The sequence below is a fragment of the Podarcis muralis genome, chromosome 13, assembly GCF_964188315.1.
Source record: "Podarcis muralis chromosome 13, rPodMur119.hap1.1, whole genome shotgun sequence".
In the NCBI taxonomy this organism is placed as follows: domain Eukaryota; kingdom Metazoa; phylum Chordata; class Lepidosauria; order Squamata; family Lacertidae; genus Podarcis; species Podarcis muralis.
This window is the reverse complement of record NC_135667.1, coordinates 17,584,190-17,596,789: the sequence shown is the minus strand read 5'-3', so window position 1 is coordinate 17,596,789 and position 12,600 is coordinate 17,584,190. Positions and strand designations below refer to the sequence as shown.

General features: G+C 47.2%; 2 protein-coding genes across 3 annotated transcripts in view; one reads left to right on the top strand and one right to left on the bottom strand.

The window, feature by feature from the left end:
* LOC114582569 (sulfotransferase 2B1-like) overlaps nucleotides 1–3,893 on the bottom strand; it is a 30,940-nt gene extending 27,047 nt beyond the window's left edge. The window contains exon 1 of the mRNA XM_028703676.2: nucleotides 3,606–3,893. The gene's annotated coding sequence lies outside the window, so the exon portion shown is untranslated. The remainder of the gene's footprint in view (nucleotides 1–3,605) is intronic.
* Nucleotides 3,894–5,917: 2,024 nt separating this feature from the next.
* Nucleotides 5,918–12,433, top strand: LOC114582784 (uncharacterized). Of its 2 annotated transcripts, none has more exons than XM_077917043.1 (4): nucleotides 5,918–6,032; nucleotides 9,288–9,535; nucleotides 10,159–10,677; nucleotides 11,812–12,433. In XM_077917043.1, exons 2-4 carry the CDS (start codon nucleotides 9,371–9,373, stop codon nucleotides 12,277–12,279), a joined length of 1,152 nt encoding a protein of 383 aa, XP_077773169.1. In that variant the 5' UTR covers nucleotides 5,918–6,032; nucleotides 9,288–9,370; the 3' UTR covers nucleotides 12,280–12,433. The 2 variants fall into 2 exon arrangements, with proteins under 2 accessions (XP_077773169.1, XP_077773170.1); XM_077917044.1 differs by having other exon boundaries at nucleotides 5,944–6,032; nucleotides 9,291–9,535.
* The last annotated feature ends 167 nt before the right edge of the window (nucleotides 12,434–12,600 follow it).

The window sequence follows — 12,600 nt, the reverse complement described above, 5'->3', positions numbered from 1 at the left end:
TATATAGGGAATATAAGCTTATGCTTTGACAAAGCTGGGGTTTGCCTACTTTGGACACCCACTCTTGCAAGAACGTATTGTATTCAATAAACTCTTTGCTGCTTCACCAATTTTGTTCAGACTGTATTCTAAGAAGCGGGATTAAGGGTTTTAGGACCCACATCTTACATGCCTCTAGAATACATCGCTTGCTTTTTAAAAAATAAACAACAACAATGAATCAATCTTGAATTTGTCTCAGGCATGAGCCTTTGAACCATGGTTGCAGTTAATCACTTTTGACCGCCTCTGCCTCCCTTACCTCTCAAATACCAGGCCTGAACTTGCACTGAACAGCTGCTGCCACCCAGTGTAGACAATATTAAATTAAATGGAGTAATGTTCCTATTGTGAGGCACAAAGCAGGCATGAAGGAAAACATGGTCATTTCTCATGGTGTAACAGCCATGGTGGAATGTTTCCTCTGGGATCCTCAGTGCAACCTGAAACCTGCTTTATGCCTAAGGCTGTGTACATCCTAAACCTTTAAAGCACATTTGAAGAAGATGGCTTCCTTCAAAGAATTCTGGGCACTGTAGTTTAGCCCCCGTCAGAGAGTTACAATTCCTAGCATCCCTTAAGAAACTACAGTGCCCAGAATTATTTGGGGGGAAAGAATGTGCTTTAAAGTATCTACACGGAGACTTTTTCTGCATGATGAAGTAGGCGCTCTAGGTCCCCAAAGTTTCTTCTGCTACGAACCACTTGAAAATTGCTGAGGATCTTGGCGAACCATGATTTTTCTGCCTGTTGTAGCAATTGCAATGTGCTGTGCTAGATGCTGTGTGACATCTAAAGGCTTTTTGTTTCATATGTGCTGTATTTTATTACATTCCAAAGACTTCAAATTGTAATGCAGTAAAACCCATGAAATAAAAGAAGCCGTTAAAATGCAATTAAAAATAAATATGAATATTTAATGTGACGGATGTGCCGTCTCCCATCTTCGACCAAGAATCCACAGACACACTGCGAACCACCTGAAAGAAGCACGGATCAGTCTGGGAAGCCCAGCTGCTGTCCATGAAAGCTTGAACCATAATAAACGTGTTCATCTTTTTAGGTGTCTCAATGAGATGCTTTGTGGTTGTTTTTGCTTCAACAGGCAAACTTGGCACTCTCTCTCTGATAGCAGATCTCTTCAGGATTCCTCTGAGGAGAGCTCCCAGCTAGTTTTGATCTGTAATGCTCAAAGGCTGTCTCTGCATTACAAATCAAGCTCTCTCCCCCCCCCCAGCCCCCTCTATTTAGGAGGCCTGCAGAAGAGGATACTGACAGACATTATCTGACCAACATCTTCCACATGCTGTTTGTCTGTTTTGCAAAGTAACACTTTTATAATACCTCTCTGTCTGTTCCTTGGCAAGCTCCAAATAATGATATTATATGAACAATGTCTACACACTGCCTTTCAGCAGGATGACCTCGTTTGTTAAAAAAATATAAAAGTTTAAAACCACAGTGTGGCAAAAAGTATTTAAAAAACAGTATTGAAAGGAATATACAACTACCAGGCTTTCAGAAGACATCTGAAGGCAGCCCTGTTTCGGGAAACTTTTAATGTTTGATGTATTATAGTATTTTAATATTCTTTTGGAAGCCGCCCAGAGTGGCTGGGGAAGCCCGGCCAGATGGGTGGGGTATAAATAATAATAAATAATAATAATAATAATAATAATAATAATAATAATTATTATTATTATTATTATTATTATTATTATTATTATTATTATTATTTTAACATTTAAAAGCTGGTGACAATGAAAACAGTGTCCGAAAGCTCAGAGGAATAATCACATTTTCACCTGTGCTGGAAAAGAGAGGGAAGAGAATTCCATAGCTCAGGGGGCGCCACACACACAAAATCCTTGTGGACCTCAGTCTAACGTCCAAAAGGGATGATAGCTGGAACAAGGAAGATGTACCCTACAAATACCCAGACCTTGTGTGAAAGGTTTCTATCTGCCCTATTATCTCTCTCTCAGGAAAATCTCATGGTGTCCTCCTACAAAATTATTCCCTCCATTTCTAAGTTCAGAGGCCAACGTGTGGATTTTTACGTTGCCAAAATGGCCCCATCCGCTCTCTAAAGCAGAAATGGGGAATCTTTGGGCTGAACTCTAGCTTCCATTCATGCTAGCAAGCCCAGTCCATGGCAAGGGATGATGGGAGTTGTGGCTCAGCCACATCTGGAGAGGCACATGTTCCCTCACACCTGCGTTATAAGAAGGGATCAAGCAGGCGTTTTGGGGGGAGGGGGTGTGCGATGGCCCTAAAGCAGAAGTGGTAGGTGGGAAACCTCCAAAACAGTCCAAGGAGGACTGAGCATGCTGAGTGACCACTGAGCGCTGACTGACCCTTGAGATGGAGAGGGGAAAACCAGATGGGAGAAGGAAAATAATGGAGTCCATTGCAGGGAAGCTGTGAGGCTTTTAATGCAACTAGGCCTCACATGGCTCAGTAGGGTTTACTCGCCTTCACCAACCTGGCGACCTCTGGAAGTCATTGGACCACAACTCCCATCAGTCTCAGCTGATGGGAGCTGTAGTGCAACATTGCATTGCAGGGGATTGGACTAGATGATCCCTAGAGGCCCCTTCCATTTCTACAATTCTATGATTCTTTCTGAACAGCACCAGGTTGGCAAAGGCTTCTCTAGTAAATGTGTACATACCATACATTTAAAGCACAGAGCTACAATTCCCAGCCCTTTAACAAACTACAGTTCCCAGGATTCCTTGGGGGAAGTCATGTGCTTTAAATGTATAGCATGTTATGGAGACTAGATGTGGCACTAAATGTGCGGCTTGCATTCTGCTGCTGGGGACAGATGGGACTTATTAGGGCACTGGGGCACATACTGAGGGTGGTTTAACTCCACAACACTCCCAGTGAAAATCAAGTTCCCCATACTTACAATTATTCTGTTGTTATTATTGTTTTTATTATTATTTTAAAAAGGGCACAGCAACAAGTGCATTGTCTAGTCTGGTCAGAATATGCTGTGAGGGGCAATTCTTTGGAGGAAATGTGTAATAGAGATAAAATGCATTTTTTTGAGAAGCCAAAATCAGATTCAATTCTCAAATCCATCTCTGATGACTCTCCATTGCTATGTGACACACTCTGGATTATACCTGGCCAAACACAAACCTTCTTCTGGTTTCAATGCCACCCTCAGATCGCCAATAACATTCATTCTATTCCAATGCTACAGTTCTATGGTTCTATGAGGTACAGTGGTACCTCAGGTTACATAAGCTTCAGGTTACAGACTCCGCTAACCCAGAAATAGTACCTCGGGTTAAGAACTTTGCTCCAGGATGAGAACAGAAATTGTGCTCCGGCAGCGCGGTGGCAGCAGGAGGCCCCATTAGTTAAAGTGGTGCTTCAGGTTAAGAACAGTTTCAGGTTAAGAACGGACCTCCGGAACGAATTAAGTACTTAACCCGAGGTACCACTGTATAATACAGATGGTTGAATCTGGAACTGTCACAAGGTGTGAACACTGTGAACAGTGTGGGTTTTTTAGGGTTTTTAAAGGAGTGCCTTATTCTAAGACTCACCTTTAATTCAGCAAGCAGATCCTACTGCGCCTGCCCTTTTAGCATCATGATTTCACTGCTCCTCAGTTCTCGAAAGGCGTATCTGGGGCATCAAGTCTTGAGCCCTCTCTTCAAGTGGAAATAAAACTGTATGCCAGATGGTGAAAAAAGTCAAAAGGATCAGCACCCCGAAATTCCTAGCCTCCTCACAGGATCAGAATTTTCATTTATTCCAGCCTCTCTGCAGAGGATTAGCAGGTCTGTCTCCAGGCAAAAGAATAATAGATGGACACAAATTCAACTTACAAAAATGGCAACATTTCAGAAACCAGTGGGAGAACATTTCGCTCTCCAAGGACATTCTGCTGCAGACTAGAATGTTGCCATTCTTCAACAAAGGAACTTTAAAAGATGTCAAGAGAGTGAAATTGTTGAACAAGAATTTATAATGTCTTTGGATTCCTATTCATTTAGGACTCAGCTGAGACCACGTTTGTTTTTTCCGCCCTCCCTTTCCAGGTGTTAAATTAGCATAGCAAAGTTAGAAAGGTTGTGTTGCCATCAATTAGCACCGCTGTGAATTAATAACAGAGTTTTGCCACGTCTGCATCTGAACTTTATGCATAAATAGCACTGACTGCATCACTCCTGGGCACAGTTTATTTCTCTTGGCATGATGTTCCTCTTGAGTGTCACGGGGTGCAACTCTTGCAGGGTACCCCAGGCTCTCAGCCAGTGGTAGAGGGTAGAGTGTGCCTCCTTTCAGCTCTGGGCTAGAAGCAGTAGGAGCTCAATGCTCTTTCCAGAATGGTGAAGGAAAGCCCCTGCAGCTGCTCCTTCTCTGAAAAACGCAGTCAGGCAACTATCCTTATCTGAGGAGAGGAGGTGTGCGCAGTACCTCAATAATTTGTGCATTTCAAATGGACACCTTTCCCCCACCACCCTATGGCTTCCTCCTACATGCATGGTGCGCATACAAATGTAGTCCAAAACATCTCAAAAGGTTAGCAAAGGCTGTTTTAGGGGGTTCACCCACTACCCCCATGATCAAGCAGCTCCTGCTCCCATTGCTGCCACAACATAAGGGAAAATAATGCCACTGATTAAGGAAATACCTGTTTGTGCTTTTCCAGAGAAGCAGCCATGCTAGTCACATCAAAAAGAACCAAGTCTTGTGGCACTTAAAGGCTAATCAATTTTATTGTGGCCTAAGCTTTTAGGAGGGACGCGGGTGGCGCTGTGGTCTAAACCACTGAGCCTCTTGGGCTTGCTGATCAGAAGATCAGTGGTTCGAATCCCTGCAATGGGGTGAGCTCCCATTGCTCTGTCCCAGCTCCTGCCAACCTAGCAGTTCGAAAGCAGACCAGTGCAAGTAGATAAATAGGTACCGCTCTGGCAGGAAGGTAAACGCGTTTCCGTGAGCTTCTCTGGTTTCGGTGTTCCGTTGTGCTTAGTCATGCTGGCCACATGACCCGGAAAAACTGTCTGCGGACAAACGCCGGCTCCCTCGGCCAGTAAAGCGATATGAGCGCCGCAACCCCAGAGTCGTCTGTGACTGGACTTAACTGTCAGGGGTCCTTTACCTTTTTTAAGCTTTTAGGAACTACATGACTCCATTGCGTTAGACGCATGACATGTAATCTTGTGTGGGATAGCTCAGGCAGTAGAGTTTAAGACACTTAATCTCAAGATTGTGGGTTCGAGCCCCATGTTGAGCAAAAAGATTCCTGTATTGGAGAGGGTTGGACCAGATGACCCCTGAGGACCCTTCCAACTCTACAATTCTAATCCTCCAGTTGCTGGATTATTTTGCAGACTGTCTAGCTATAATTGAACTGTCACTATCTGTAATTACAGGAACATAAGGCCATTGGTCCACCCGTCTCAGTATTCTCTCCATTGACTGTCAGTAGCCAGGCGTCTCTTCCAGCCTTGCCAGGTGATGGATTGAAGCTGGCACCTTCTGCATGCAAAGCGGTGGATGCTCTACCCTTCCTTATTTCCATTTGCCTCTGACCCCAATGATTACAGACCCCCGTTCCTTACATCCATGTGTCCATATAAACCTGCAAGGATGGGTGACACTTAATGCATCTGATTGAAATGGACTATAATCTACGGGAGTTTATGCCATAATCAAAGTGTTCAGTTTTTAAGGCGCCACGAAACTGTGTGTGTGTGTGTTTACTTTTTGTGATTCTCTCTTCCCTCAGGGGAAAAAAAGTTAATGAGGGAACCCACTATATACGCAGCAACTAGGACCCAACTCCTGGCGCGCTTCATTCATTCCTTTCGAGTCTGATGCTGCCATCTTGGTTGAGGGAAAACCAGACAGCGCCTTTCGCGGTAGTAGAGACAGATAGGGCTGATTCAGTGCCGCGGCCATTTTGGATCGGAAACGAGGCTGGGAGAGCGAGCGCGATGGAGTTGAGCTGCGGTCCCTCCCAGGTACTGAGCAACAGGGGTGCATCGCCATCCCCAAACCTGCCGCTTTCAGCCTATCTCAGGGCTCCCCTTCTCCTCAGTATTGATGCTCCACAAATTCGGACAGCAATCCCTCCCTGTTGCGCTTCATATATGCATCTGCACTTTATTGCTTCATAGCTTTTCAGAGAGAGAGAAGGGAGGGGAGAGAGAGTATTACGTCTGTATCTTTTTCCCTTGTACATTTTAATAGGATCCAAGTATTTTTGCAGCAATGTTTTCTTTATATGTACCAATATCACAGCTGTCAACGTTTCCCTTTTTTTAAGGGAAATTCCCTTATTCCGAATAAGATTCCTCACAAGAAAAGGGAAAAGTTGATAGCTATGACCCATATATGAAAAATAGTCTGGATCCTGGAAGGATGCAGTTCGTCACTTGTGACTAAAACAATATGTTGTAACAGCGGCTAGCAAAACAGAGACCATCTTAAATTCACATAGCAAATGGTTTCTGTATTGCTCTAATATCTTGTGTGTCACATAAGAGCAACCGAGGCAGCAGCAGAAACAATTTGCTGTGAAAATTTAATGTCTGTTATGTTAGTCACAGTGATGTATGCAGGTTTTAAAAAATTGTATGGTCTGTCTTGCTTGCTTATGAAAGATAATCACAAAGTCAGGTTGAAGTCATGGTGAATCTCCAAGTTAACCCCAAATCAGGAGAGGGGTTGTGGTGATTCTTGTGTACATTAAAGACATGGTACTACTAAACAGGGATGTTCTTCTTTCTGCACATTCTTCATGATCTATGCTCATGATGCTATCACAGTGGTCAGACAGGATCCCACTTTCACACCTGTAGTCACATTCCTCCATTTCCAATCAGATGCACATATCCTGCAGCTTCCTGCTGGTACTGTATTCTGTAATTTTTATGCCACACATGTTCCGGTTTAATTTTGTCCCACTTTTGTTGCTCTACAAAGCAATCGTGTGGTAGTATCAGGGAAGCATCACAAGCTAAAGCAGAATAAGACCACCACTATTTTTGTGTCAAAGAACATGTTGCGGATGAAACTTGCAATAGAACATCAGTCTGGAGAGGCCCACAAAATGTACCAATCCTCCTCCTAACAGGAATGCCGTGAGCCAGTGTGGGTGTGTGCTGCCCCCTGTGGGCCAGAGATGGAGGCATGAAGAAGGAGCACAGACCTAGCTTGCAGCTGACACAGCAGCAATGTATCTCCTTCTTGGACATGAGAAGAAGAGATTTCTGGGAGAGCACAGGGAGCTTGTGCAGTGTAAAATCAAGAGAGGAGCCTCACTGGTTTGCTGGCAGGGGGAGGTGTGTGGGCTTCTTGGAAACACAGAATCCCTTGTTTCTTTGGGATGGCAAAGAGGCGAGCTTGGACTTTTCAAGGCTTATCTATTTATACGTACATAAATTTCTATACCACTGAATGAAAAGGGGGAGATCTTCTCAGAGTGGTGTACATTAAATTAAAGGTAAAAGCAAAGATCAGAAGAATGTAAAACTGCTCACATGGCAGGGTTGTTGTTGTTTAGTCGTTTAGTTGTGTCCAACTCTTCGTGACCCCATGGACCAGAGCACGCCAGGCACTCCTGTCTTTCACTGCCTCCCGCAGTTTGGTCAAACTCATGCTGGTAGCTTCGAGAACATTGTCCAACCATCTCATCCTCTGTCGTCCCCTTCTCCTTGTGCCCTCTATCTTTCCCACGTCAGGGTCTTTTCCAGGGAGTCTTCTCTTCTCATGAGGTGGCCAAAGTATTGGAGCCTCAGCTTCACGATCTGTCCTTCCAGTGAGCACTCAGGGCTGATTTCCTTCAGAATGGATAGGTTTGCAGTCCATGGGACTCTCAAGAGTCTCCTCCAGCACCATAATTCAAAAGCATCAATTCTTCGGTGATCAGCCAAGCGAATCAACAAATTGAATAAATTCCACAGTATAGAGTCTGCTGTGCTCAATTCCATGTGGCACAAGGGACCAGCTATTTACTTTTATACACTCAGCACCTTCAATCTGGCCCAGTAGCACATTAGTAGCCGGTGCAGATTCTTCAGTGCAGATAACCAGCTCCAGTCAACAGCCAGAGGTTGGGGTTCCAGTTTTCCACGACTGCAGCAGAGTAACTTGCATGCCACAAAAAATCATTAAGTGCAGACTCAAAGCAGCCATTCACAGGCAGAGGCAGAGCCAAGGAGTGGGTCTGGCTTGGGGGAGAGTCTCAAGGGCCAAGTACAGAGGGCATTTGGTCCTTGAGCCCGAGGCTCTCTCTCTGTCCCAGCTTTAGACACACAGTGCCTGCCACTATCCCTGTACTTAATTCTTTATTGGTTTGGATTGTTGTGGGGTGGGGTTGAGGGTTGCCTGAAGAATGGGATAAAAAATATATTTAATAAATTGAATCACTCCTACTTCAAGATACCAGATACCAAAGATATATCTGCCCAAGTAATTAAAACTTCTTCTTCAGCCCCCAGCTCTTCGATAGGTTCCTGAAGCCACATACACAGTTTAAAAACCCACACCCCACAAATAAATCCAGCAATAATAATGTAATACAGCCACACAGTGGAGCAGTTCAGTCAATAAAAGTCCCAGTGTTGAAGCTAAAAGATTCAGGTAAGTAAGTAAGTAAATTTATACCCCACCCACTTTGGACGGCTCCCAACAGAATATTAAAAACATGATAAAACATCAAACATTAAAAACCTCCCTAAACAGGGCTGCCTTCAGATGTCTTCTAAAAGTCGTATAGTTGTATATTTCCTTGACATATGATGGGCAGGCGTTCAACACGGTGGGCACCACTACCGAGAAGGCCCTCTGCCTGGTTCCCTGTAGCTTTGCTTCTCGCAGTGAGGCAACCGCCAGAAGGCTCTCAGAGCTGGACTTCAGTGTCCGGGCTGAACAATGGGGTGGGGGTACAGACGCTCCTTCAGGTCTACTGGGCCGAGGCCGTTGAGGGCTTTAAAAATCAGCACCAACACTTTGAATTGTGCTTGGAAACATACTGGGAGCCAGTGTAGGTCTTTCAGGATAAAACAGTTTGGCATGGGGAGGGTGGAGGACAGAGATGACACCAAGTGAGCAAATTTGTTACTGAGCCCTTAGCCTTTCAGGGCACTACATTTTCAGAGTTTCTTGGGAAGGGGGCGAAGTGGCACCAAGGGCCAGGAATAAGGATGACCCTTGAAGCAAACGCAGCCTGTCAACCACGCTGTTGAAATACCAATAAGCCGATCTTTGTCCAGTAGGCCTTCCCTCTGGTCCTGGTGACCTGGTTGTGGCAGCTGAGCAGGTGAAAAACACCAGCGCGTCACCCTGTTGCGAGGGCATGGCTGCATTGCATGACCACGGCGCATACTGCATACCAGAGGGAGGACCTGCCCTGAAGAGGCTTGTGAGGGAGTTGCAGGACACAGCCCACCGCCAGAGCGAGCGCCTTCTTAGCCTGCAGGGAGCAGTGGAAGACAACCAGAAGGAACACCAGGAGCTGAAGGTGAGGGTGACCAGGGACTAATAATAATAATAATTTTATTATATATATGCTGCCCATCTTGACCGGGTTGTCCCAGCCACCCTGGGAGTCTTTCAGCAAAATATAAAAACACAATAAAACATAAAAACGTCCTTATGCAGGGCTGCCTTCAGATGTCTCCTAAAACTCAGATACAGTGGTACCTTGGGTTAAGAACTTAATTCATTCTGGAGGTCCGTTCTTAACCTGAGGTACCACTTTAGCTTATGGGGCCTCCTGCTACTGCTGTGCTGCCGCCACACGATTTCTGTTCTCACCCTGAAGCAAAGTTCTTAACCCGAGGTATTATTTCTGGGTTAGCAGAGTCTGTAACCTGAAGCGTCTGTAACCCAAGGTACCACTGTAGTTGTTTATTTCCTTGGCATCTGACAGGAGGGTGTTCCACAGGGCGGGCGCCACTGCCCAGAAGGCCTTCTGCCTGGTTCCCTGTAACTTCACTTCTTGCCATGAGATAAGCAGCAGAAGGCCCTCGGAGCTGGACCTCAGTGTCCGGGCTGACTAGGCGGGCAGGGAGCAGAGTTGGGTGGGAGCAACTCTGTGGAAAGCCATGCCAACGCCGCCATTTTTTCCTTCGCTGCACACAGGAGAGCGCGGATGGCGAGAACTGGGCTCTCCTTTCCCACCTCGGAGAGCGCGTCTCGCAGCTGGAGGAAGAGAACCGGAACCTGCGCTGGGAGCGGGAGCAGCTGGAGTCTGCAGGGCATCGCATGCGCAAGGAGCTGGATGCCAGCGGCGCCACCGTCCTCTCGCTGAGCAGGCAGCTGAGGGGGCAGCGTGAGGCCCAGGCGCACCATGGGGCCTTCTCCCTCGAGAGCGTCAAGGGCGACAGCAAGCGGCTGAGGTTCTACACGGGCTTCAATAGGTACCCCCGCCTGGTGGCCTTTCTGGACTTCCTCCTCGAGGGCGAGCATGGGGAGGTGGGGAGCCCGGAAGGCAGCCCCCACAGCGCCCTCAGCCCCGACAACCAGCTCTTCCTGGTGCTTGTCCGCCTGCGCCTGGGCCTGCTGCTTCAGGACTTGGCCTTCCGGTTCCACATCTCTGAATCCACGGCCTCCCGCTACTGGGCCAGCTGGACGGAGCTCATGGAGCGGAGGTTGAGACAAGTGAGTAAAGCGGGGCAAGAGCTCCTCCTTTCTACACGCCCCGGAAAAACAACACCAGAGTTAATGAGAGGTGCAATGGTGTTGGTGAAAGGAGCATAGAATAATTGGGTGGGGACTAAAGGGTGGGTGGTAAGGAGCTTTCAAATGGTGCATGGTCACAGCCTTTCTCATCTGAGGCTTTTGAAGTGCAATTCCATCAGCCCATGAGTTGGAGGGCACAAGGCTGGTTGAGAAGGGCCTCTTCTGCCACAGTCCTGCACTGCCCCCGGTGGATGAAGTCCAGTTCACACTGTTCTCCCAGCCCCATGTGTAGAAAGGGAAGAAAAGTGTGCTGTAGTACAGTGTTCCCCAACCTTAGGCCTCCAGCTGTTTTTGGACTACAACTCCCATCATCCCTTGCTAGCAAGACCAGTGGTCAAGGATGATGGGAATTGTAGTCCAAAAAACAGCTGGAGGCCCAAGGTTGGGGAACACTGCTGTAGTAGAAGCACATTCTGTTGTCTATGGTTTGGTCCCATCCCCCCGCTTAATTTTTAGGCTGTTGCCCCTCCCAACGGAGAACTTTCTTGAAGTCAGTAGTAAAAATGGTATTCAAGAGCACAAATCCCAAAGAAAATTAACCCCGCTGTGAAGTCCCCATAAAAATTAAGTGGTGTATGTTAGCCACAACAAACTGGTCTTATTGGTTTCAAAGGGAGGACTTCACAACTTTTCTGTGGATTTGGACTGTGGCGTGTGCGTCCTTGCTTTCTTTTGCCCCCGTCAGTTCTCAAATCAAAACAGAAGGCAGAACTACTGCACCCTTTCCTGTTGACCCTCTCCTCATTCCCTTGAAAGGGAAGGGGTGTGGCCTGGGGAGTCCCAAGGGCCAGGAAAGAGTAGCTTGGAGGGCCAGATTCGTTCCAGAGTCTGAGGTTCCCCATTCCTGTTTTTAAGCTAGAAATGCCTGTCAGAGGCAGTCATGCTTCTGAATACCAGTTCCTGGAAGCAAGGTAGCAGGGAGAGGGTACCGTTATGCTCAGATCCTGCTTGCAGGCTTCCCACAGGCTCCTGGTGGGAGCAGGATGCTGGACAAGATGGGCCACTGCCCTGATGCAGAAGGCCATTCTTACAGGTGTGTTTTCCTCCCTCCAGATCCCGGTCGCCTGCAGCCAGCGCTACATAGATGCTTTCAAGCCACAGCAGCCACTCAGGCACCATGACGTGCCACTGGTGGCTCTGGAATGCGCAGAACTGTTGTTCGAAGCCCAGGGGCGGTCAAGAGGCAGAGGAGGAGATGCCCCTCAGGTTCCCAGGGCTCGGTACTCGGTGCACGGCTACGCTCTGGCTGCTCCCAGCGGCTTCCTGACGTTCAGTGCCGGGACTGGCAAAGAATTGCCTGTGTTGCCGCCGTTCCTGCAGGCAGGGCCTGTGGAGTTGACAGCCCAGCAGGAGGCGGCCAAGAGGCAAGTGCTGAGCTTGCGGAGCCTGACGGACAAGGCTTTCGGCTACCGCTTCCTGCGTGTCGTTCACCCGCAAAACATGGAGGGCCAAGTGGGCAGGGCGTGGACCATTTCTTGCTACCTGGCTTGCCTGCTGCACGACCCCATGGGGCTAGGCTAGGGCAAAGGAGTCCTGCTCCCCCAAAAGTCTCACACTTCTGTGTCACCTTCATTGAACGCTGCTCCTATTCCCACACTTGCATTGTAATTTTATTGCTGGGCCCTACTTGGCGTGTCAGAATCCGTGCTGCAGAATGAATGCACCTTTTAGGACACCTGTGTTTCTCCTTTCCTTGACCACCGGTGATAGTAACCAGGAAACTAATCCAAAATTCATTTGATATCTTGGTTGAGCACCCCCAGACCCAACATTTAGCAAACTTTTATCTAAAAAAAAAAAAGTCTTCCCTAAACTGTATTTTAAAATTCTAGTTCAGTAACT